At 35.8% G+C, this 27,793-nt stretch overlaps 1 protein-coding gene across 6 annotated transcripts in view; it reads right to left on the reverse strand.

The window, feature by feature from the left end:
- Positions 1-27,793, reverse strand: part of SRGAP1 (SLIT-ROBO Rho GTPase activating protein 1) — a 313,329-nt gene that overhangs the window by 67,409 nt on the left and 218,127 nt on the right. For all 6 annotated transcript variants that reach the window (XR_005218600.1, XM_037848384.1, XM_037848383.1 and 3 more), the window contains 4 exons: positions 22,930-23,112; positions 22,309-22,437; positions 3,798-4,019; positions 1,850-1,951 (listed from right to left, as the gene is read on the reverse strand). Coding sequence is in view for 5 of the 6 variants with exons in the window: in XM_037848384.1 (XP_037704312.1) it covers positions 1,850-1,951; positions 3,798-4,019; positions 22,309-22,437; positions 22,930-23,112 (636 nt within the window). In the remaining variant the exon portion in view is untranslated. The remainder of the gene's footprint in view (positions 1-1,849; positions 1,952-3,797; positions 4,020-22,308; positions 22,438-22,929; positions 23,113-27,793) is intronic.

A 27,793-nucleotide genomic window follows, 5' to 3' on the forward strand; every position in this document is an offset into this window, starting at 1 on the left:
ATAGCTAATTTAAAAAAAAATTAACCCTCAAAAAGCACTGCCTGCCCCTATCAGTTTACAAGGAAACTGCGCTTCTTTACACGATGTCCAGAAGAATCTGGACTAGTCCTATGTAAGAAAATCAGGAGTCAAAAGACTATGGCAAAGTAGAATTCAAATGCCCCAGCCTTTCATTTCACGAAGGAATGCAAGCCCAGGGTTGCCAGGCCTTCCAGGTTTTAACAGGCCAATACCATGGGAGCCAAACAAAATAGTTCCATGGACCGCCAGTTTTGACCTTGTGTATAACACACTATTTTCCTAGAGTTCAGAGAAAGTTTCCAAATAAAACAGGATGAGGATATGCAAAAAAAAAAAAAAAATAAATAAATAAATAAAAGAAGTTAATAGACATACAAACTGTACGTCCAACAAGATCCAGTAGACTGCATTAGGTGATGCCTAGCCAAAGCCCTAAGCCCTAAAATGCTGCTTCAAGGAGAGCAATGGCTTTTCTCTGGAAGGGCTCATTGCAGTCCTTAATCACACTGGTTGCATCTTAAATACACAAGTTTGAATAAGGAGTAGTTTGGTTCCTCTAAGAAGAATGGAAGTTGCACTGGGTTTTAAGAAAACTGTACTGGTCATTCTTAACAGAAACAAATACACATTCACATAGCCTAAAACATCCCAGTGGGATTAAAATAAAATATGGTGCTAAAGTGATTTTTGAGAATTCACTCTATTTTTTCTTTCTGCCCCTCATCCCTTCTTCTGGGGAACTGTCTGTCTGTAGCAACATATTTCTCTTGGGGTTGTAAATCAAAGGGCTCTATGAGGAGAGAATCCCATTTCTTGGATATAATGGTTGGTCTAGAAGTAGGTGTGACTTCAGGCAGGCCTAATGAAGGGGACTTTGGGAGAAGGTGTGTGTCTGTCTTTTTAAGATGAAAAGCTATAAGGATCACATAATCCTGGATCTGTCCCCATATGAGGAAAAAACACAGATAAAGACAGCAAAGTAATAAAGAGAGGAAGAGATTCCTGACAATATCATCTGAATACAGATCCAATCATATCTGAGGCTACTGTAAACATTGGCCAATAAGTTAACTTTTTAGCTTGAGTAAGTTTAACTTGGGTTCCTATAAATTACAAATGAGAGCCTAATTTAATAAAAGAAACATATTTTGTTCACAATTTTATTTCAGGAGCATGTGGATCCAGTTAATTAATATCAGGAAATAGCAGCTGAATTGTACTATTGCTTTCTGGTGCAACATATATTTATAATTCACACTTTATGGTATATCCACTTAAATCCACTAATGTCAGCAAATAAACATTTCTCTATTCTCATTCAAGTACTACTTTAAAATAAAATTTTTTGTACTAATTATATCAGTAATGCCATGTTCAGTACCCCCAAATTTAGAAAACAGAGAAAAAAACACAAAAGAAAATAAAAGTACTAACTTCAAAAGTTAGGATTAAACTAACCTTGTCAGTCAAAAATTCCTGTGCATCAATCAATCTACACATGATTGTATATTCTTGTACATATATGCTGAATTTGATAATCCATGGGAACAATTTTCACTGTGAATTATAATTTAAGAATAAAAGATGTGCTTACATACATATGCAAGTGAATCCCTGACAAAATATTAATCTATGGTACAATACAGAATCTTTGCCTTTATTCTCTACAAAGAGTATTTATAGGAATCTTGATTTTGCTGACAATGCCTCTGTGGATCTAGCATGATGAAGAGACTGCATTTAGAATGTTAAATATGCTTACATCATGTGAAATACCTTCCTAATACAGCGACATTCTGATTACTTATGGGGCAGAAAGCATGCTCACCTCCTCACTCTCGATCTTGAGCGTGGCTAGTCGGGACTGTAGCTGCTGATACCTGAGCATGAGCTCAGCCTGCACTGGCTGCTGAGCGCTGACCTGGCAGACCTGAGGGGGAATCGAAAAGTGCAGTTACACCAGGGTGCAATCAAGCCAGCCTCCAGAGAAGCCGTTCTCCCACTGAAATGCCAGATGAATCATGCTGATCCCTTCAAGATTCCAATTACGTATTTATTTTAAAAGCCGCCTCAAAAATTCCATTTTAAATATGGACCTGTTACGTAAGTGGCAAGAGCAGAATGCAGCTGCTTGGCCTGGATGTGAATGGGAAGAGAGCAGCTGCAGGAAGCATCACTCTAAGAACAGGACAGTTCCTGGAAACCGAGCGCTGGTGCTAAAGTCACAATCGTGGACATTTTGAATGACTATGGATGAGTCAGAAGGCAGGGTATGAAGCAATGCCCAAATGTAACAAACAGGTTTATGTGATAGAAGGCAGTGGGGTTTATGGATTAGGGTGTGGGCTCTGGAGTCAGCCAGCTGTGTCTGAATCCCAGCTCTGCCACCTACTAGCTGGGTGGCTGGTAAGTTCTTGAACCTCATTTTCCTTACCTATAAAATGGGGATAATAAGAGTCCCTACACCATAAGGTTGTTGTTGGTATTAAATCAGATGATGTACAAAAAGCACTTAGAACCATGCCTGGCACATAGTAAGAACTCAGAAAATGTGAATGATTATTTTTAGCATCTTTCAACCATGGCTTCCCTTACTGTTATCAGCCAAATCATGGGATTCATCAGGATTTTGATGAAGCCATTTATCTTAAGTTTTGGTAGAAAGATATTTTGGCTATGACCTTAATTATGGGTAAGCTGAAACTTCAAATATTACATTAAAATTGCACCAGAAACAAACAATTTCTTCTCATCATCCTTGTCCAGAAATGCTCCCTGGGGAAGGAGATTTCTTTTATGTAGTCTCCAAAATACCACAGAGATTACTGTATCCTGGCAGAACCAGCCATAAAAACAGCAACATACTCTCTTTATTAAAACAATAATAAACAAATAAAAAATGAAAACATAACAACCATTTGGTTTTCAAAATGGAATGCCGGGTGGGATAAATCAGTCATCTTGGTTGTCAAAATGCATGTGCCACTGGCATAAAAACTGCTCAGCATTTCAATCAAGTAACTCATGCTATCAAATCAAGCAAAAATAGAATTAGATTAAATATATCTATGTCTTTAAACTGGATATTTCAGAGAAAATTATATTAAAAGAATCTGCAATGGATAGTATATCTATTTTTTAAAAACAAACTGTTACCACCATCAGCTAAAATTGAGTTTTTATCCAAGAGTATTGTTTTGCACAGCCAGGACACCAGTGTTATAGAGCATGCTTCATTAATTGCTTCTTCTTGTTTCCTCCATTCCACTGACAATAATGTAAACAACTATAACTCAGAATCACCTTAGTTTTTCTTTTTTTGTAAAATAGGATAAAAAGCTAAATTCATATAAAAAACCTAAGAATTATCATTTCTAGTGCTCATTTTACCAAATTGGAGCCAACTTGAGTCTTAAAATGATGTTTTGCATTTATTCTTTCTCTTTAATTTTCCTGCCATTTACAATTATTTTTCTATTTAGGGATTGTTAAATCAGGATTACAAGGAATCCTGAGACAGATTCTTGGACCAGCAAAGTGTTGTATTTTGCTTTTAAATTTGAATTTGAATGTCTTTAGGTGGAGAAAGAACTCTCTGACTAGCCTAGGCCAGTTTAGAGGGTGGTAGCTGATCTTAGCATAATATTATGCCAAGATCCTGTACAAGGGCAGGAGAGAGAAAACAACGGGGAATTCTTATGACTGTTTGGTTAGAGCAGATGGAGAAATGAAAGTGAAGAGACATTTTGTTAGCTTTAAAGTAATCAATTACTGACCTCGTCACCCATGTGAGACTGAAACTCAAACTTCATTGGTGGACAAAATGCAGCCGGGTACATCTCCATGAATCTCTGCTTATCACTTCTTGGTTCTAAATTGTCAACTGCATTCTCAATAATGTCTAAGCCTTCATGTCTGGAGGTTTCAAGGTTATACTCCGCAGAGAGATACGTTCTTAGGGCTCTGTTCAGACTTGCATGGTAGCCAAGATCACAGCACTTAAAAAAATAAAAGAACACCATATGCAAAAATTAACTCAAAAGCATTGAAAACCGAAATGTGAGAACAAAAACTATAAAACTCTTACAAGAACACATAGGGTAAATCTTCATGACCTTTGGATTAGGTAGTGGTTTCTTACTTATGTCACCAAAACCACAAGTGTCACACACAAAAAAAGGACTTCCTCAAAATTAGAAACTACAGTCCTTCATAGGACACCATCAAGAAAGTGAAAAGACAACCCACAGATAGAGAAAAGTTTTGTAAATCATACATCTAATAAAGGACTTGAATCTAGAATATATAAAGAACTATTACAACTCAATATTAAAAAACAAATAACCCAATTAAAAAATGGGCAAAGAATCTGAACAGATACTTCTCCAAAGAAGATACATAAATGGCCAACAAGCACATGAAAATATGCTCACCATCATTAGCCATTTGATTAGAAATGCAAATCAAAACCACAATGAGATAAAATTCACACCAACTTGGATGACTAGAATTAAAAAGACAGATAAATTAAAAAGAGGATGTAGAGAAATCAGAAACCTCATTCACCGCTGGTAGGAATGTAAAATGGTGCAGCTACTTTGAAAAACAGTGTGGCAATTTCTCAAATGGTAAACAGAGTTATCATATGACCCAGCAATTGTACTCCTATGTAAATACCCAGAGAAATGAAAACATAAAAAAATAAAACTTTGTACAGTAATGTTCACAGCAGCATTATTCATAATAGCCAAAAAGTGGAAACAGCATAAATTCCATCAACTGATGAATGGATAAATAAAATGTGGCATTTCCATACAATGGAATATTATTTGGCAAAAAAGGAATGAAATACTGATACATGCTACAACATGCATAAACTTTGAAAACATCATCTTAAGTGAAAGAAGCCAGTCACAAAGGACACTTATTGTATGATTCCATTTATATGAAATGTCTAGAGTAGAAAAATCTATAGAGACAAAGCAGGTTAGTGGTTGCTAAAGACTAGGGGGCAGAGGAAGAAATGAAGGAACTGGGGGTGGGGGTGGGATGACAACTAAGGGTTGAGGTTTCTTTTTGTGATAATGAAAATGTTCTAAAATTGATTGTGGTGATGGATGCACAACTTTGTGAATATACTAAAAGCAACTGAACTATATACTTTAAATGGGGGGAACTGTATGGTACATGAATATATCTCAAAAGTTTTTAAAACAATACAAGAAGCAAAATCAAATATGAGACTTTCAGGAAAATGGTGGATTAGGAGAGGCAGAGCAAACTTCTTCGCTGTGAAAAAGACCAGATAAAGGGCAGAAAGTGCCCCAGAACAGCAGTTCCAGGGTGCCACTGGCTGAACAGGGACCTCTGCACCACATAGTGGGGACTTAGATGGAGAGGCAGAGAGACAGACTGCACTTGAAAGGATGGGGTGAGTTTGTTTGGCTGGGACTGCCACCAGAGACTGGTGGCTGGAGCTGGCTGTCAAGCACGGGAGAGAGCACCTTTCCATGCCTTGTACACCCATTTCAGCAGCTGGCTGGAGATAACCTTTCACAGCCCCATGGCTGAGAGCTTCTGTGAGGGAACTTGGGATTTAGCGGTCTTGTGGTGACTGAACTCACTCTTCCTCCATGGAAGCCTGCAATGTGCACAGCCGAGAGGCAAGGGCACTGCAATGAAGTGCCAGGAGCCCCTCCCCAACATCAGAGGCTCACAGGTGCACAGCAGACAGGGACTGTGGTGTATTTGAGCTGGAGGGTGAGATGTGCAGCCCCACAGCCCAGAGTGGTCCACTCACAGCCCCAGGAACTGCTGGACCCACTGTGTCCTGGAGCAGTGGAGTGGACTTCTTGCAGAACTGTGCAGTGCCCACCCCCCACCCACAGGGCTGGCAGTCCCAGGTGCACAGGGAGAACAGGTGTGTTGACTGAATTTCCACCTGGTTTGGACTCCACCTAGTGCACACACAAAGTTGGGGGAGAGCTGCCTTGAGAGTAGAAGGTGGCTCAAGAGCGCCATCTGCTGGTAGGACAGGGAAAGTGCACTCATCAAAGCTGTAGCTCTGCCAAACTATAGATAAATATTCAAATAATAATACATATTCCAAAATAACCTTATCAAGATAAGCAAATGCCCCCAGGCCAAAAAATCATAAAGGAAATCATAAATCACATGAAGAGACTAGAAGATATGGCCAAGCCAAATGAATAAATTAAAAAGCCAGAGGAGACACAGAACTTGGAGCAATGAATCAAAGAATTACACACAAATCTCAAAAACAGTATCAATGAGTTGGCTAATGACATAAAGGATATCAAGAGGACTCTAGAAAAGCAAAAAGAATTTGAATGAGTAAATAAAAAAAAACAGATCTTATGGAAATAAAAGATACTGTTGATGAAATTAAAAATATACTAGAGACACATAACAGCAAATTTGAAGAGGCAGAAAAAAGAAAGTGAACTGGAGGACAACTCCATTGAATGTGAATGCACAAAAGAACAAACAGTGAAAAAAATTGAAAAATTTGAAACGGATCTCAGGGAAATGATGGACAACATGAAGTACACAAGTATAAGATTCATTGGTGTACCAGAAGGTGAAGAGAAGAGTAAAGGGCTAGGAAGAGTATTTGAAGACAGTCAGGGAAAACTTCCAAACTCTTCTAAATGACTTACATATGCAAATCAAAGATGTCCAACGAACTCCAATTAGAATAAATCCAAATAAACCCACTCCGAGACATATACTAATCAGATTGTCAAATGCTGATGAGGATAAACTCCTGAAAGCAATTAGAGAGAAGTGATTCACCATATACAAGGGAAACCAAATAAAACTAAGTACTGACTACTAAGCAGACACCATGGAGGCAAGAAAGCAGTGGTATGATACATTTAAAATTCAGAAAGAGAAAAACTGCCAGCCAAGATACTTTACCCAGCAAAGCTCTCCTTCAAAATTGAGGGAGAGTTTAAAATTTTCACAGACAAACAAATGCTGAGAGAATTTGTTAACAAGAGACTTGCCCTGCAAGAAATATTAACAGGAGTTCTACCAGCTAAGAAAAAGAGAAAGGAGAGAGAGGTCTAGAGAAGGGGCACAGAACTGAAGAGTATTAGTAAGGGTAACTTAAAGGGGAAAAAAAGGGAGGGGGGAACAGATCTGACAAAAACCAAAGGATAAGACGGTTTATTCATGAACTGCCTTTATAGTAATGGCATTGAATGTCAATGGATTAAACTCCCCAATTAAAAGATAGATTGGCAGAATAGATTAAAAAGTAGGAACTATCAATATGCTATTTACAAGAGACTCATCTTAGACCCAGCAAAACAAAGAGACTGAAAGTGAAAGGATGGAAAAAAATATTCCATGCAAACTACAGCCAAAAGAAAGCAGTGGTAGTAATACTAATACCAGGCAAAATAGATTTTAAAGGCAAAAGATGTCATAAGTGACAAAGAAGGACACTATATATTAATAAAAGGAACAATTCATCAAGAAGAAATAACAATCATAAATGTTTATTCACACAATCAAGGTGCTCCAAAGTACATGAGACAAACTGGCAAAACTGAAGGAAGCAACAGACGTTTCTACAATAATAGTGGGAGACTTTGATACACCACTCTCTTCTATAGATATGATACACCACTCTCTTCTATAGGTAGAACAACCCAACAGAGGACAAATAAGGAAACTGAGAACCTAAACAAGGTGATATATGAATTAGACTTAAAAGACATATATATATTACATCCCCAAATGCCAGGATATACATTCTTCTCTAGCGCTCATGGAATGTTCTCTAGGATAGATCACATGCTGGGGCACAAAACAAGCCTCAATAAATTTAAAAAGATGAAATTATTCAAAGCACATTCTCTGACCATAATGGAATGCAACTGGAAGTTAATAACCACTGAAGAACCAGAACATTCACAAATATGTAGAGGTTAAACAACATACTCCTAAACAATCAGAGGGTCAAAGAAGAAATTGCAAGAGAAATTGGCAAATATCCAGAGATGAATGAAAACGAAACACAACATATCAAAACCCATGGGATGCAATGAAGGCAGCGTTGAGGGGGACATTTATAGTTCTAAATGCATACATTAAAAAGGAAAAAAGAGCTAAAATCAAAGACCTAACCAAACAATTAAAGATGCTAGAGAATGATCAGCAAACTAATCATAAAGCTAGTAGAAGAAAAGAAATAACAAGGATTAAAGCAGAAATAAATGACACGGAGAACAAAGAAGCAACAGAGAGAATAAATAAAACCAAAAGTTGGTTCTTTGAGAAGTTCAAGATTGACAAACCTTAGCTAGGCTGATAAAGTAAAAAAAAGAGATGATCCAAATAAACAAAATCAGAAATGAGATGGGGAACATTACTGTGGATCCTGAAGAAATTAAAAAAAAAAAATCAATAAGAGGCTACTATGAACAACTGTGCACCAAAAAACTAGACAATTTAAAGGAAATGGATAATTTCCTGGAAACACATGAACAGCCTAGACTGACCTGAGAAGAAACAGACCTCAACAAATCAATCACTAGTAGAGAGATCCAATCAGTCAGCAAAAAGCTTCCTACAAATAAAAGTCAAGGACCAGATGGCTTCACAGGGGAATTTTACCAAACTTTCCAAAAAGAACTGACACCATTCTTGCTTAAACTCTCTCAAAAAATTGAATAAAATGGAACACTGCCTATTTTATGAAGCCAACATCACTCTAATACCAAAAACCAGATAAAGATACTACAAGAAAGGAAAACTACAGGCCAATTTCCCTAATGAATATAGACACAAAAATTCTCAACAAAAAACTTGCAAATCAAATCCAGAGAGACATTAAAAGAATAATAAACCATGACCAAGCAGGGTTTATTCCAGGAATGCAAGGGTGGTTCAACATAAGAAAATCAATCAATGTAATACAATATATCAACAAATCAAAAGGAAAAAATCAAATGATCATCTCAATAGATACTGAAAAAGCATTCGAGAAAATTCAGCATCCTTTTTTGATAAAAACACTTCAAAAGGTAGGAATTGAAGGAAACTTCCTCAATATGATAAAGGACATCTATGAAAAACCCACAGCCAGCAATAGTACTCAATGGTGAGAGACTGAAAGCCTTCCCCCTAAGATTGGGAATGAGACAAGGATGCCCGCTGTCACCACTATTATTCAACATTGTGCTAGAAGTTCTAGCCAGAGCAATCCAGCAAGACAAAGAAATGAAAAGCATCCAAATTGAAAAGGAAGAAGTAAAACTGTCATTATTTGCAGATTATATGATCATATATTTGGAAAACCCTGAAAAATCGATGACACAGCTACTTGAGCTAATAAACAAATTAAGCGAAGTGGCAGGATACAAGATTAAAGTGCAGAAGTTGTAATGTTCCAATATACTAGAATGACCTATCTGAAGAGACACTCAAAAAAGAAATCCCATCCATGATAGCAACTAAAACAATCAAGTATCTAGGAATAAACTTAACCAAGGATGTAAAAGACCTCTACATAGAAAATTATGTAACTTTACTAAAAGAAATCAAAGGGGACCTAAAGAGGTGGAAAGATATTTCGTGTTCCTGGAAAGGAAGGCTAAATGTCGTTAAGATGTCAATTCTACCCAACTGATACACAGATTCAATGCAGTTCCAAACAAACTTCCAACAAATCTACTTTGCAGACTTGGAAAAGCTAGTTATCAAATTTATTTGGAAGGGAAAGATGCCTTGAATTGCTAAAAGCATTCTAAAAAAGAAGAACGAAGTCAAAACAGCATGATGCTGGCGCAAAGATAGACATATTGATCAATGGAATCGAATCAAGAGTTCGAAAATAGACCCCTGGATCTATGGTCAACTGATCTTTGATAAGGCCTCCAAATCCACAGAACTGGGACAGAACAGTCTCTTCCAAACATGGGGCTGGGAGAACTGGATATCCATATCCAAAAGAAAGAAAGAGGACCCCCTACCTCACACCCTATACAAAAATTCACTCAAAGTAGATCAAAGACCTCAATATAATAGACTGTACAATAAAACTCCTAGAAGATAATGTAGGGAAACATCTTCAAGACCTAGTATTAGGAGGTAGCTTCAAAGACCTTTCATCCAAAGCGTGAGCAATGAAAGAAAAAGATATCTGATAAGAGACTGATATCCTGCATATATAAAGAAATCCTACAACTCAATGACAATAGTACAAATAGTCCATTTATAAAATGGGCAAAAGATATGAATAGACATTTTTTGGAAGAGGAAATACACATGGCCAAAAAATACATGAAAAAATATTCATCTTCACTAGCTATTAGGGAAATGCAAATCAAAACCACACTCTCACACCACTAAGAATGGCTGCCATTAAACAAACAGGAAACTACAAATGCTGAAGAGGATGTGGAGAAATTGGAACTCCTTTTCATTGTTGGTGGGAATGTATAATGGTACAGCTGCCATGAAAGAGAGTTTGGCAGTTACTCAGAAAACTAGGTACTGAGTTACCCTACGATCTGGCAATTTCACTTTTCGAATATACCCAGAAGATCTGAAAGCAGTGACACGAACAGACATTTGTACACCCATGACATTGTTCACAATTGCCAAAACATGAAAACAAACCAAGTGTCCCTCAACAGATGAATGGATAAACAAAATGTGGTGTATATATATATACACAGTGGAATACTATGCAGCAGTAAGGAATGAGGTCCTGAAATATATGACAACATGGATGAACCCTGAAGTTATAATGCTGAGTGAAATAAGTCAGACACAAAAGGAGAAATATTACATGTTACCACTAATGTGAACTCCCTGAACAATGTAAAATAGTGAAGGGGCAATGATAACCTAGTTGTGTACAGACACGATATTGAGGTGAACTTAAAGGTATGGGAATGGACAGGGGTGATGACTGTTCGTTAATGGGATTATAATTGTCAGTGCCACACTGAAGTCAAACTGGACTGAAAGTGGTTGTTCGAAGGCATGTATCCCACAGATTACTACTACAAATATAAAGAAGAGTTTGCATGATATACTTCTAAGGTATAACACTGTTACAAAGAGTTAACAACAGAGTGTTATATAGGAAAACTACCCATTACATATTATAGACTATATTTAATAGGAATACCTTACTAATACTACACTAATACTAGGGATGAATAATTAGGGGCTGATAAGAGCTTTGGGATATTTTGAATTATGATACTTGTTTAAAATTGAAAGTGATGATGATTGTACAACTAAGTATAGATAATATGAGATACTTATTTTTTATCTTGTACAGAACATATACTATGTGAAATTAGAAACCCCCTACTTAATAAGTCAAGCCCTCAATCTTGAGAACCGCTCTTGTGAAACTTATGGCTGTAAAAGGGAGGCTAAGTCTTCCTATAATTATGCCTAAGAGGCACCTCTGTCTAAGTCCAACTCCGCAAATAAATTCATTAAACTCCCGCCTACATGGGACATGACTCCCAGGAATGAGCCTGGCCTTGGCATCGAGGGATTGAAAATACCTACAGGACCAAAAGAGGGAAAAGAAAGGTAACAAAATAAGGTTACAGTGGCTAAGAGATCTCAAATAGAGTCAAGAGGCTGTCATGGAGTTTACTCTTACGCAAGCTCCAGTGAGATATCCCAAATGGCCACAGTATGCTAGGCCCTAACCAATAGCAGTCCCAGAATCCCTGGTCCATATCTGAGACTCTATAAAAGTTTCACTCACTAAGTTTATTTTTCAGAAACTTAAATCCACCAGAGTGTTACTATGCCAGACAAGTCCTAAAACCCAGAGGCAACAGCGACCTTAAGAACATCAACCAGATGCAGCCCCCTTCCCCATAACGTCAACACCTCTTTTTAATAAGAACAAGTTAGAGTGGTCACTGCCTAGATACTCCTGAAGACTGAGAAAGTGATTAAATGAGAGGAAGAGGGAGCAATAGACAAGACAGCATTTAACAAAGGATTAAGAATACTGAATCTTTATATAAATACATAGATTTTTTTTTTAGATGCTAGGCTATTAGAATAGCTAGAAGGAAATAATTGAAATGGTAGAACTGTAACCCATTTGAAATTACCTATATAACTTACTTGTTAAATCATACTCTGAAAGTTATCACCTTTCTGTATATATACTATATTTCACAGTAAGGAACTAACTGAAATTGTGGAACTGTAACCCATAACATTCTTTGAAATTTGCCAACTACTTGTTAAATCATACTTTGAAAGTTATCACTGTTCTGTATATATGTTAAATTTCACAAAAAAATGTATTAAAAATCAAATATGAAAGGAAATCATGAAAAAATAATATTCAAGTTTCATCCATGCATACTGAGATTGATACCATGATTTATTGAAATTTTACTAGGATGCAAACATACTAACTGGATTATTACATATTTCACTGAAGACTCATAGTAATCTGTACTCTTTTAGAAGTGAGAACAATTCTGGAAATTAGTCAGTTATAAATTACCGACAGCAGAATTTTTAATTAGCACATAAAAGCAACATAAATGTCTTAAAGAGGAAATGAGTAGTTTTAAAGGTATAAAGCCAGGTCATCCCTATATTGTTCTAATGAAGTTCAATCAATTCAATTTGTTTTAACTCTACTCACTAATTGGCCATCTATTAAGTGCCAGGGTCTTTCCTAGGCTCCAGAAATATAAAGACTGGAACACAGTAAAATATAATCTCCATCCTCACAGAATTCAAATATAAGGTATTCATTAGTTTGCTACTAAAATAGTAGTAGAGGGGGTACAAAGGAAGGATACTTTGTACAAAGATCTATCCACAAGGACATTAATCACCAGATTTGCCTTTATTAAAGTTGTACATTTAATCAATGACTGGTCCTTGGAAATGCCAATGATTTAATTCCACCCTCTGCCCTCCAATTTTAGAATTATTAAATTTGGGGTTTTATGTAAAGTGGGCCATCAGCATCAGCATCACCAGGGAGTTAGAAATGCACTCTTGGACCCCACCTCAGACCTTACAGAATCAGTATCTGAAGTTTAAAAAGATCCATACATGATTCATATGCACATTAAAGTTTGAGAAGTGATATCTTAAAACAATCATAAAATACAGGGTTCCTATGGGAAGACTATTACCCCATGCAGGCAAGGCCACTCTCCTTACTTGATTAAAAAATTGGAAAATAGCTACTACATCACAATTACAAATACAAGCAAAATACAATCGTGAAATGCAGCAATCAGTCTCTTAAGTGGAATTAGCTATACTCAAATGATAGAGAATGATTCATTTTCAGTTAAATTAAAAATTCTAGTCTCATATAAACAAAGGTCTCTTTTATTCCTCTTGCTCCTCAAAATTCATAATGGTTTTGTGTAACATGGTTTTATATACATCAGGAAGACTGAAAACTTATTCTATCTCTCAATAACACCTCATCTTATAAAAACATGTATTTGTAAAAGAAATGGACTCATTTCTTTGAGATGAACCAGTGCTTACAAACCCCACTTTCTGAAATAAGACAGATTCCTTCTGCTTATAATGGAGCAGATAAAACCTGCTGCTTTATTTTATAAGTATTGATCCCAATGGGACTTAGCGGAATATTGAAATCGAGAGGAAAGAAATAACCTAGAGAAAAGGGTTTTTTTCCCCTCCCTACAAAAACCAAGTCTCTTTTCAGTATAAAAGATAAAGGAAGAAAGAGAGAAACAAAAAAGGAAAAAGAGAGAAGAGAGAGAGAGAGAGAGGGAGAGACCAACTCCAACTACCCAACTGACTTGGAGCTCTAACAGATGTGTAAGTTTCCATTATTCCTAGACTTAAACAGCTCACTCATCAAATTTTGAAATGCTGTTTCTTCAGGGAGTAAATGCCAAGATTACAAAAACATCGGTTGCATGTTTCCACACTGAGTTCAGCCAGACAGATTTGGTAGTCCCGGACCAAGTCAGAGAACTCTGTGGTCACAGGTTGGGGAGGAACAAGCATGTAAGCATGTGGCTTAGTAACTCCTCCAGGGACCTCCTGGTATCTTCTGGACTTTGAGTGCTTCAGACTTAGGAGGCTTCTGTGATGTGCTCTGATGGAAATTTTCCTTCTCTATGCTGCTCATTAGTCTGTAAGGTCACTCAATTGGCATGATTTTAACACTTCTGACATGCAGCATAGGTTTTTCAAGCATACTGAACTTAAAAAGAAACAAAACAGAAAAAGAATATTCTTATTCAAGGTCTCCAGTGACAGCAAGGCCAGCCACAGAATCTTTTTTCTAAAGTGGAAGCTGAAATGACACTGGATATATTAAAAAGATACTTGGTTAAAAAGGTCTAAAGTAATTCTATGGAGCTTATGAATTATTAATGATGATTTGAAAAGCCAGCTTCTGCACAAAGAGCTGAATTATAACCCAAATGCATTTAATGATGAAAATACATAAGAAACCAATAAAATATTTCATGAAAACAAAGCAATGTTGTTCTGATGGATGGAAAAACTCTGAACAGACACATAAAACTATGGGTTAAAACTGGGGAAGGAAAGGCTGTTGGAAGTAGCAAGTATTTTCGGTTTTGTTTTGTTTTTTAATATCCCAAGAACTGCCAAGATAAATTCCATTAGGCATTAGTCTAAATCATCAGAGTAGGCTAATTTCCTCAGGCAAAAGGGTTGCAAATATTATCAAAATGCACATGAAATCCAGGTATGGAGAACTGTGACAAGTACTTCATGTGTCCGCTGGGCTGAGAGTCTGACTGAGGTACACATGAGGCATACATGGTGGGTATAATGGTGGATGTTCGTGGATCACAGCTGTTCAGAGGGAAAACTTTTTTTTTTTTTTTTTAATGCATCAACTTGATATGAGAAGCCCTACTGCTGGGGTAGAAGCTTGGTCTTAAGTTGGGAATTACCATACTGGAACTGCATGGGAAACAAGTCCTAAATACCTGTTCCCAAAAAAGTAAGAGACAGTGTCATTTCCCAGGGCAGTAAGGAACTGCCTGAAGGGAGGCCCCAAGCTCCCATGTGACTCCAGAATCAGGCCGCTGTCACGAGAATACAGAGCGGAGGAACCCTTCTGCAGAGGTATTCTACCTTTTCTTCATCACTCGTGTCTCTGTCTGAGAGGCTCCCATGATCTTTGCCTTGGTTTCTATCTCTGGCTTTCTTTAAGCTTGGCTTTAACTATCCCAGCAAAAATATACAGTTTCCATGTGACCACTAGTGGCTTTCAAAGACCCAGAAATAGGTAAGTTCAGAGCTTTTATATTAGATGTCAAATTAAGAAAGTCAGTGTCTTCTGAATAACTTTTTGTCTCTCAATATTTTCCTCTCCAAATTTTCATGAACACATTTTGTTAAGAGACACATATCTTACAGGACTGAACCAGGTTGTTTAAATTCCTACAGGCAACTTTTTATACACCTGTTTGCATACTTGTTTTTCTGGGTTCCTGATGATCTACAAGGAACTGACAATTTAATTCTTGCTGCTGCTTTAACAACACTGCCAAGCATTTACCAAGAATTGTTTTGAGTTTCTCTTGAGCAATGAAAAGGTACATCTGTATGATAGGAATGGCTACAAAGTAGGAAGCAGGAGAACTGATGTTACATATGCCTGAGTCAATAACTAAGATAAATAATCATATGTTGCCTAAAATATCTCCCACCCATCTACATGTGGACAATCATTTCCTTTAGAACAGCAGTTCCTAGACTCCTTTTTGCCAGGCCGGAATCTCTGTAACCAGAAGGGAGAGAGAACAAACAAAACAAACTCAGATAAATACAGGTCAGGTGTGAATGCTACTGAGAAAATAAAGGGTCAGAGGAATAGGGAGTGCGAGGGGGAGAGAATGTTGCTCTTTTATACAGGGTAGTTGAGGTACAACACGAATGAAAAGAAGGAATCAGTCTTACAAAGCTCTGGAAAGTGTTCCAGACAAAAAGTGCAAAAGCCTCAGGCAAGAAAAAGCTTTGCAGGTTTGGGGAAAACAGAAAGATGGCCTGAAGCATAGTACAAAGGGAAAAGTGACAGGAGATGACCCTGAACGGCAGGTGGGTGACAGTTCACACAGGGTCCTGACAAGTACCTTGGATTTTATCCTAAGGACAACAGGAGGTCTTGGGAGTTTTAAATAGGGACCAACATGTTCTAATTTATATATTCTTAACAAGTTTATTCTGGCTGCTGGGAAGAGAATAGATTATTGGAAGATATGAGCGGAAGCTGGTAGACATCTTAGGAAGCTATTATTAACAGTGCAGACATGAGAAGAGACAGTGTAGGCTTTGTCTAGTAGACAGCACAGGTAGTGAGAAGTAGCAAAGTCTAGGTTAGGAGGTAGAGATGGCAAAAAGATGATGCATGTCTATGTGGGGAGTGAGAGAATTAGGTTTTTGGCTTGACAACTTGGTAGAAAGTGGTGCTATTTACTGAGGTGTAGAAATGGATAAGAAGAAAGTTGCATGTATGTGGAGGATGGTGATGATAGGGGCAATCAACATAGAAAGTTGTGTTCTAATTCGGCGTGTTTGGGATGCTTATTATACATCCGATTCAAGGAGTCCAGTAGGTAGTTGGATATAAATCTGAAACCCAGGAAGATGATCAAGGCTGGTAATAAAACTCTAGCTATCATCTGATGGTATTCAAGCGAAGGGACCAATGAGACACAGGGCCAAACATCGTGCGTTAGGTGACCTTCAACATTCATAGTTCCAGCCAGGAAGGAGCTCGTGTAGCAGGAGGGAAACCAGGCAGGTACAGTTTCCTTTATGGCCCATGGCATCTCCATTGGAAGGAACTTTAAAAGCCACCTAGTTCAGTCATCCAACTCATTTCAGAGTTTAGATATCCCTTCTGTCACAAAGGGATAAAAACATGCCTAAATCACTTTACATAATTACTATAATATCCTAACCCATTTAACACGATCTCTCTACAATCTTCCAAATAAGAGATCAGGTTGAATGGGGAATATAGAATTATAATTTGGCAGGTTTTCATGGATAAATCTTAATACTAATATGTATTGGGAAAAGTCAAACTAATTAAGAAAACTCTGAACTCTGAATAAGCTGCCTTTTAATTAAACACATGTATCTAGAGACAAAAAGATAAGGCTCAAAGCTTTGTCATAGTGATTATTCAGAAATGATCAGATAAAGATGGCATGCGGTATGTGACGCAATCTAATTTCAACCTCATTCTGCATAAATGGGCAATAAAATACCTGACATATCTCTACCAAGAAGACTAGCTGGAGTGGGGGATTATTTCATGGCAATATTCTACAATTGTAACAACGATTTATCCTGCAAGCTCCAAAGTGACCAACAAACTTTTAAAGAAGTAATTGGACACCATGAAACTGTACTGCAAGGATGACAAATGCTTTATTATTACTAGGGAGGTGCTTTGAGACAAAGCACTGATAGAATTTTACTGTAGAAGACTTGGTTTCTCTGTTTGTATTTTGAGGGTGGGTCAGTATGAAACTCAATTGAAAGAGGCTACATATCCAGTAACGCAATCTTAAAACCAGTTGTTTTAAGAAGTACAGATTTTCAGAGCTGTGAATTTGATCCTAAGTCAAGGGATCACTACATTAATACTTGTATTCTCCCCTATTTCCTCTTAGAAAATCATAATCACCTGAAAATCTCAGCATTTAATTATAAATATCAGTTGCCTGTATGATTTTTCTTGAGTGTAATACAGCCCTAAGTCTTAGAGAATAACATCACAGTCTATTTCATACTTAATGTTGGAATACTAATGATTGCAGAGGTGAAACCTAATATTTATTTATAAAACTACCATCTATTTTCCCCTACGATTTATGTCTTTATTCCCCCAAATCAATTAAATTTCCTTTGGCCAATATTTGCAATATATTTTTTACAATTCATGTTTATTCTTTAGAATGATATAATAAAAATCCTCTATGTGTTGTGAAATTAACTCTCTGTTCTACTTCCCATCTGATTCTAAACTAAGAGATCAGTTACTCTACAAATTAAAATATATTAGTTTCTTTGGAGACAGAGAAGCCCTCTTAACAGCCTTCTTGTTTTTTGACCCTCTGGATTAACCAATGCTCAGTTCCTATGATCAAGTAGGGGTCAGCAAACTGTGGCCTGTGAGCCAACTCCATTTATATTTAATTTAATTACAGTTTAGTTAAATGTCAAATAATAAATAATTTATATTAAAAAAGGGACAGATATTGAAATGAGTAAAAACCAAGGGAAACAGGAGGTAGTTTATATAAAAAAAAAAAACTTTGATTTAATCAACATACCTTCAGTGCCTTCCACAACATTTCACATAGAAAATGTTGTGAATTTAAAATGCTGTCTTGACTTTTTCTCCCTGGAGTCATAACAATTCTTCTAATTATTGTTAGATAGCTCAGTAGAAAAAGTAGTGTGCTAAATAAACTCACAAAGCATAATAATCACCTTCGCATAATAATCAATCTGTTTCTTTTCACTGGGAAGGGTCTAGCTTAATGGTTTTTAGAATCATCACTATATATGCAAATTAGATTTCTGCAAAATAAGTAGCCATTTAAGAAGGTACATATTCACACTCTGATTGCCTTAAAAGTGAGTCAAAGAACAAATAAATTACCCTCACTAAAGGAGTATTCAATTTCTGGTGAATGTGGCAAAGATCCAATTTTATGTCACTTCTTTAAAAATTCATGTTTAAATTACATCATTTGAGAATTGTCCACATTTGAATTTAATGCTGATCTTCTAAGAGTCTAACTTTTTAAATTGAAAATTACTTTGCACATTAACCTATTACTTATATGTATCAGAGTTAATAAATCTGGAAATTAAAATGTCTTGAGTTTGAAGTCTACCACTTACTAGCTGTGTAACCTTAGATAAGCTAAATTTCAGTTTACCTATAAAATGGAGAGAACAATGTTTACCTCATAAAGTTGTAATGACTGAGATTATGCTTAAAAACCTGCTTGTCATATAGTAACAGCCCAATCAATATCCATAATAATGATGATGATTCTCTTAACACCACGACATGCTATTCCTGTCTTAAATATCTCTATAATATTAAAGAGGCTACTCTACATCTCCACACACATGTCAAATAGGTATCTCAAACTAACTGGACATAAAGAACTCTTGCTCCTTGGCTCTTCTACCTGTTTTTCCCCCAAGTTCCCCATCTCAGTAAATGGTACCACCATTAACCTAATTATTCAGGCCCCACATCTAGGAGTCATTTTATTCCTTTTTTTTGCCCACTATATTCAAATGCCTATTACTTTACCTTCAATATATTCTGACTCCAACCACTTCTCACCAGGTCTATTCACTTTCACTCCAATCCAAGTCAGTACCATCTGAAGCCTGAACAACTGCAAAAGCCTCTTGATATATCTCCCTGCTTTCACTCTATTCTCTCCCTTCCCTTCAGTCTATTTTCCACCCAGCTGTCAGAATGATCCTTAAAATGTAAACCAGGTGATGTTGTTTCCCTGCTAGAAACACTTCAGTGGTTTCCAATCACACTTAGAACTAAATCCAAACCCCTTCCTCTGTCCTCAAGTCCCTAAATGGTCTGGCTCTTGCCTGCCTTATCTCCTAGCACCTTCCTGCTCACTCACTCAGCTACAGCCACACTGGCTCTCTTTGTTACTCCAGAGCATCTTGAACTTGCCATGTACACTTCCACATCTGCCTTTACCTTGCTAGTCCTCTGCTTGGAGGGAATCGTTCCCCAGAGCCACATGGCTCTTCCAGCTCACCTCTGTTCAACTATCCCTTCGTCAAAAGAGGCCTTTCCTGACCACCCATCTAAAGAAGCACCCCATTGCTCTGTTTTATTTTGCTTCATGGCACTGTCACTACTTATTTAATGTTTACATAAATTTGTTTTGGGTCTGTCTCCACAACTAGTAGCTATACTCCATGAAGGTGGGGAGTTTATATTGTTCACTGCTGGATCCCCGCTGACAAAAATAGTTCTTGGCATATTAGAGGTATTAAAAAAAATACTTTTTCAATACATGGAAACTTTTTCCTCATGTTAATATTGGGTTGGGTTTAGCCAATTACTCCAATCACTACCAAAATAAGCTCTGAACAAAAAAGCAAATAGAGCAGTTATACAGAATTAGTTTTATATTCCATATGCTTTGCAGAATGCTTACAGAGCTAAGCTTGAAAACTGGGGTTATAAAATTCTTCATTTTTATTCACAAAAACTAGCAGAATTTTTTTCCTTCTTTGCTTTATATATATATTTTCTCCAGCAATTTTCTTGAGATACATTCACACAGCATACAATCCATCCAAACTACAATCAATGGTTCACAGTTCATCACATAGTTGTGCATTCCTCACCACAATTTTAGAACAATTTCATTACTCAAAAAACAACAAAACAAAACAAAAACCCTATCACATACCATTCCCCTTATCTGCCCCCCCCCCCAACTATTAGTGACCCTTAGCATTGGTGTGGTACATTAGTTACTGTTGATGAAAGAATATTAAAACATTGTTGATGATTATAGTCCATAGTTTGCAGTAGGTGCATTTTTCCCATATAGTACTCTATCATTAACTCCTTGGAATAATAACATACATTTGTTCTAGTTCATGAAAGAACAAATTTATTTGTACTGTTAATCAGTCACCATCCACCACAGGATTCACTGTATTATACAGTCCCCTGTTTTATCCTCTAGTTTTTCTTCTAGTGACATTCTATTCTAAGCCTCACCTTTCAACCACAATCACCTACGTAATTCAGTGCCGTTAATTATACTCACTGTATTATGCTACTTTCATCTCTATCCATTTCCTAACATTTAAATTCAACTAATTAAAACTTCCTAGCAGAAATTTTTAAGTTATGAAATGCAGTAGAAATCTAGCAGAAAAAGGTCCTTTTATTTCACTAGAGTCCTGAAAAAAAAAATTTATTAAAAAAAGTTTGTGTCTAAAACAATCAAGTATTAGGTACTTGAATGAAATATTTGTTACAAAGGAAAAGAGAAAAAGTTTTCCTTGGTTTTATTTACTTATTGCTAGATGGTTCTGTATAAAGAAATTATGATATTATGGGAGAGAATTGCTTTGAAACTCAAATGAAAGGGGAAAGACACATTACAGTGCTATGAACTGGAAAATAATTTTCTCCCGTAACAATTCCCAAACCATGATTCTAAAATAACAACTAAATACATGAGAGTTAACATCACCATAAAAATAGTTGTTTTAACCTATTATATATTCAAATTATGAGACACTTATGAACCATAAAAATAATCTTACAATATCATAAAATGTTGAATTTAATCAGTACAAAGCTGTAGATGGGGAAAATTCCAGCAGAAACTCTCTGAACTCCCCTCTCACTTTAACTGTGCTTTTCTTATGGCACTTAACATCTTTATCTTGTATTTGCAAGTATTGGCATTTTTTGACACAGGGTTTTTGTCCGCTTCATCTTTGCAGTCTCCTACAGTGTCTGCACAATGACTTGGGCAACTCAATACATGCTTTCTGAATAAAAGAATTGATGCAGAGGGTTAAATTTGGGAAACCATGGCAGTAAGCACTGCATAGCTTCAATATAGTAGTGGGTATAAACTTGCTGAATTCCAAATGAGCCCAATAAGTGCTTTTTAAAATATTATATCCTATGAGAGAAAAGTATCAGAGTTAGATAAATCTATATAAGTGGTTATTTGTGCTCACTCTACTTTCACATCACATTATTTATCGTAACTGTAATAAAGCAATTGTTTCTGTAGTCATCTGCTTCTGTCTTCTCTAATTTAAATTCCATCAGGGTAAGGACTGTACATGGCTTTTATAGCCTCAGTATCTCATAATAGTAGGGGCCCAATAAATATATTTTGCATCAATGTATGAAGCTAGGGCTATGCTACTGCATAATTTGAAGATGACTGGGTCCTCTTTCTAGCTGAGTTTATCAGGCAATCACAACTTCACACAACCTAACAATTTGTTTTTCATTGATTTTAGGATGCACATTTTTTCATATGCATCTTACAATTGATAGTGTCTTAGGATCATGTATAGTTTAGTTGGCAACATTTTTTCTTTCTGACTGGAACATAAAATAACATTGTTTTAAAAAATGGTGTTCTAGAATCAATGAAATATAGTTAATGTTAATTCCATCTTACTATGGAGAATACAAAAATTTCAAGTACTTACATCAATTAAATCTGAAAGGTCATGAATATAATACTTGAAAACTGAGGCATTGGTTGCTTCAAGGGTTAGGAGATACTCATTCCGTGCCTTAATTGACTTTAGCTTATTTTCAGAATATTTTGCTTGTCTCTGGAAATGAAAAACATTCAGGCAATGGGAAAGAAAACAAAGTCATTTTTATACAAGACAGAGAAACATACACGAATCTGTATTAATCTAAACAATTTATTCCACATATACAAAAGACCCTCAAAGTCCTTAGTGAAAAGTACACTTTGAATCTGATTTAAATAATAAACTAAAATTATCCAGCTACAGGGAATAGCCAACAATATATTTGGGCTTCATGCCCATTTGCAATGAAATCTCTTTGTTAATATTCAAGTTCTTTAAATGGTGTATTGAATACACAACACCAAATGATGCCCGGCTGTTACTACATGATTTTTTATGTTTCTTAAACATTTTCGTCCCCTGGAAGGAAATGCATGTCATTTTACAATAATTTACAATGTGTGTGTATCATCTATTGCCTCAGTGTTCTTAGTTTTGTCACCTCAAATGAGGACAATAAGTCACCTAAGGGAGGGCAGAAAGGTTTTGAAGTATATTTTTACTTACCTTTTCTTTCATTTTTTCTATTTTCTTTACAGAGCTTCGTCGCTGATGTCTCTCTTCTAGTCTAATATGAAAGACTGGGTCACCAGATCTTCCAATTTGCTTTTCTTCTTGTTTCTCAGCCTCTTTCAGCTTGCTCTCTGCACTGATGCTTTCTGCATGGTACATGTGGTATGTTTTCATCACCTGTGAAAAGATCCAAATTGTTAAAAGATGTCTGCCTGTAACTCTGAGAGTGAATGGGAACCATTATATGATTTATATGGTAAAATGGCAGGGGGAAAGCCAGAATGTTAGTAAAAGAAATAGAAATATACAAATTCACCTGCCAGGAGGAGGCAGTTAGGGGATAGGCTTTGCTGAAAATATGTTTTATGAAGTCTTACACATGCTTTCAATGTACTTGAAATGTTCTCTTAATCTTAAAAGCATTTCTCTAAAATCTCCTCTGCATTATTAATCTGCAAAATAGATCATTTATTCATGGATAAATTTTAGAAAAGAACTTTAGTAAAGAACTCCAAAAACCAGTACAGTCCTTACTAAAGGAATTTTATTACATACAAATCTACTTGTCAAAATACAAAATATAAAAGTTTATACATAGTTTTAGTTTAAAAGAAGCATTGTTTTTCAGATCACAAATTAATACTTTATGTTCAATGCAGAAAATGAATGACGTAGAAAAAGAAAATAAAAATCAAATAGAGATAACCAAGTTAAAGTTTTGGTATACCGCCTTCCAGGCTTTTACCCATGCAAATACACACATCCACGTACCCACACATACATTTCTTCTTTTACAAACTGAGATCATAGTATATTTAAAATTTTTAGTGTCTTTTTTCCACCTAACATATCAACATTTTCCTATGTCACTAAATATTCTTCTGAAACAATTTTAAAGGCTGCCTAGAGTTTTACGATATGACTGTGTCATATTCCCCATTGTCGACCATTTTAGGATACTTTACCCTTTTTGTTTCATAAATAAAGATGTGTTGAAAACCTTGATGTATATTCCTCTATCTTATTTCTTCTTATAAATGATAAACATAATTTGTACTTTACCATTTACCAAATATTTTATTAAATATATTACATACTTTTCATGTATATAATATACATGTATATTATAAAGTTATATAAGGAATCTCCAATTAATTATTAAAATTTTCAGTTATGCTATTGTCATAAAAATGTATGTGTCTTTTAACAATTTGGATCTTTTCACAGGTGATGAAAACATACCACATATTTCCTAGGACAAATTTCCACAAGTAGAATTGCAGCATTAGAGAATATGCACCTTTTGGGGGCTTTTGAAACATACTGCCAATTTAACACTGCTAATTTGAGAAGCAAACTCATCTATATATTTATCTCTTAAAGCACTTTAGATAATATAGGGGCTTAAAAATATGTATTTTTTCAAATGATGAATAAAGGAACACATTCCTTAGATACAGAAGAATAACAGTTACAGAATTTTAGAGATTTTTGCTGGAAAATTAGTTTTCCAATAAAATTTCAACCTGCTTTTATATGCAGATCCAGGTATCTGGGCAAATTCTGAAACCTGTTTATTTGGGGCATAATTATATTCCTTAAAAGAACAACATACATAAGGTGTGATGACTCCAATGCAAGTGATGTCTCAAGGAACATGCTAGGACTTAGCATCCAAATAATTAATTGTGGTAATTCTCATAAATTATGTCAAATTCCCACCCATATAGAGGAGAGATTTTATTTCATTTACCAATAACCAGAAGTTATTCAGAGCCAACTTTATAAATAAGGTGTAGTTGTTGAGAAGTTGAGGTTAACGAAATGTTTTGAAATAATGATCTTATTTTTTCATTTTAAAATATAAGTTTTAATATCATTTAGAAACTGGAAGCATTACTAAATAAATATATTTCTTTAGGGTGAAACATATGAAATTGCTGTTTTTATAGATTATATAAAGAAAGGTATAAACCAGCATTTTCTTAGGGTTCAGCTTAATACATAGTCTCAAGATGACTATTTTGGGGAGTACAATATGGAATTTATTTTCATAAAAGCTGATGATGTCTTTCCTTAAAAATGTAAGCTAGAAAATCATGTCAAAGGCATTATTGAACAAGAACAAAATAAGGGCTAAACTACAAAGTAGCAGCAGCTTTTCCAGGGCTGTGTGTAACTGGAAAGTTGTCTGTTTTTAGTAATTATTAAAACTATCCAGTGGAGAACATCTTCTTGACCAAAAGGGGGATGTGAAAGGGAATGAAATAAGCTTCAGTGGCAGAGAGATTCCAAAAGGAGCCGAGAGGTCACTCTGGTGGGCACTCTTACGAACAATATAGACAACCCTTTTTACGTTCTAATGAATTGGATTAGCTAGCAGTAAATACTTGAAACTATCAAACTACAACCCAGAACCCAAGAATCTTGAAGACGATTGTATAAAAATATAGCTTATGGGGGGTGACAATGTGATTGGGAAAGCCATATGGACCACACTCCCCTTTGTCTAGTTTATGGATGGAGGAGTAGAAAAATGGGGGAAGGAAAAACAAAACAAAACAAGGCACCCAATGCTGTTTTTTTTACTTTAATTGCTCTTTTTCACTTTAATTTTTATTCTTATTATTTTTATGTGTGTGGTGATGAAAATGTCAAAAATTAATTTTGGTGATGAATGCACAACTATATAATGGTACTGTAAACAACTGAATGTACGCTTCGTTTTGTATGACTGCATGGTATGTAAATATATCTCAATAAAATGAATTAAAAAAAAAACTATCCGGGGCGGGGGCGGGGGGCAGGAGGGTGAGTTTGGTTGGCTACTCCAGTTTAAAAGAAAAATAACATGGCATTAGGAAACAACTTGGCAGCTCGGGAATGAGAAGGGAGTCACCCTACAGCTGGGCAAACAGTGAGGTCAAGGAATCTACTACACACCTTGCATTTCTAGGCTTGGCTCTGTTTATATTTCCTGCCTGAAGCTACCCCACATACCTTTGGATCCAGGTTCCAGTTACATCGTAAAATGAGAGGGTGAAAAAACCCAAATGCAAATGCAAACACACACACACACACACACACACACACAGAGAGTTGTTTATCTATATTCTTACTAATGGGGGGAAGACATGGGAACACATGACTTCTATAATATTTGGGTGAAAAAGGAATCCCAAACAGTCCTGGGTATCTGAGAAATATTTATTTCAAATACATAGCAGAGAAAAGATCTAAACTCCTGACTTGCTTGGATACTGAGGACTAGCCTAAGTAAATAATTTGCACAAACGAAGCCTCAGTATAAGAGAAAGCATACAGAGCTGGCTGCCAGTGCAGCATTTCTTATTAACTAGCTGTGTTGAAAGGAAAACATTTGAGTCTGACCTAACACTAGCAAGAAAAGGGTATAAATATTATCTCATTATAATCTGGTTCAGCACAATAGCTAAGGATTCTCTACTCAGTTCAACGGCAATTTCTAGAAAGGAAATTTCTTTGTTCAGTTGGAAGATGGATTCAGTTTGACTTACGGGTTTCCACTATTCTTTAAATGTTAACAGTTGAAATGAATGAATTTTAAAAGTTGGGGGAAAAACACTAAAAGCTTTTTGAGAACTCTAATTGTAGATAATGAATGCAAGTACAAATGGCATTATTCAAAATCTAAGCTGTTGACAGAAGTTAAATGTGTTTTGTATTTAAAATAAAATAACAGAGTTCTTCCATTTTTAGAGCAGTAAAAGAAAGTTTTATTTTTTAAAGGTGCATTTTGAATACAAAATGCAAAGAAAATAACAGCTTCTCCACTGGTTTAATGCAAACACAAACTTTTGCATACCAAAATGACACAATAGGCATATACCCATTTAAATGTACACCACTGGTATCCTTTCCTATTTGAACTTCTCTGCTAAAACTTTATACATGATTATCCATTCAACTCACTCAGTTTATTTTTCCTTAACTGTAGGAAAAATATGGTCAAGTAGAAAGTGACCATATTCATGGATTTCTTTCTGTAGAAGATTGTGAGAGACTATAAATCACTTGTGCACAGAAGCTGTTAAATTTTTTCTTACTGACAAGCCCACAGAATGTACCTAACACTCTCCTTGTACTGTAAATCAAAATAATTTAAATGTCTGTGGTAAATTTTAATATTTAGTGTTAGGAAATCATTACATAACTGGAAAATTATACATGTACTGGAGAAGATCAGTGGATTAAGATTATAGCTTCTAATTCTTGAGTTCTGGCTCACAAGTTAGAAGACATCAATAACAGGAATGGATCTACCAATTACTAATTGTGGGGAAGTTATTTAATGCATTTGGTCACCTTATAAGGTTGTGGGTACCAAATTCTGTGTCCATGTGGGTGTTTAACTTAAAAATTAGAGAATGTATACTATATAAGAGTGTATATATTTATCTATATATCAAATAATACATATGTACATATATGTTAGATGCATATATTTAAATAAAATGTTATATGATGCTTACCATGTGCTAGATATTGTTTGAAGCACTTTCCAAATAATAATTAATTTAATCTTCATAGGAACTCTTATGAGTAGTTACTTTTAATATCCCCATTATACAGAGGAGAAAACTAGAGCATAGAGAGCATAAGAAATTTGCCTAAGGTAACAAAGCTGGTAACTGGTGGAATAAGGATTTGCACCCCAGCAGAAAACTGGTTTCAGATTAGGTGTTCCTAATTGCTATGCATAACCTTTGGAAAGTCTAAAGAATTATACAAATGGAAAGCTTCTTTTTCTGGGGGACATACTTACTCTTCATTATATAATTATGGAGGAGAAGAAAGAATGCAAGATAATCATTTATTC

This window comes from Choloepus didactylus, chromosome 8, assembly GCF_015220235.1.
Source record: "Choloepus didactylus isolate mChoDid1 chromosome 8, mChoDid1.pri, whole genome shotgun sequence".
Classification (NCBI taxonomy): Eukaryota; Metazoa; Chordata; class Mammalia; order Pilosa; family Megalonychidae; genus Choloepus; species Choloepus didactylus.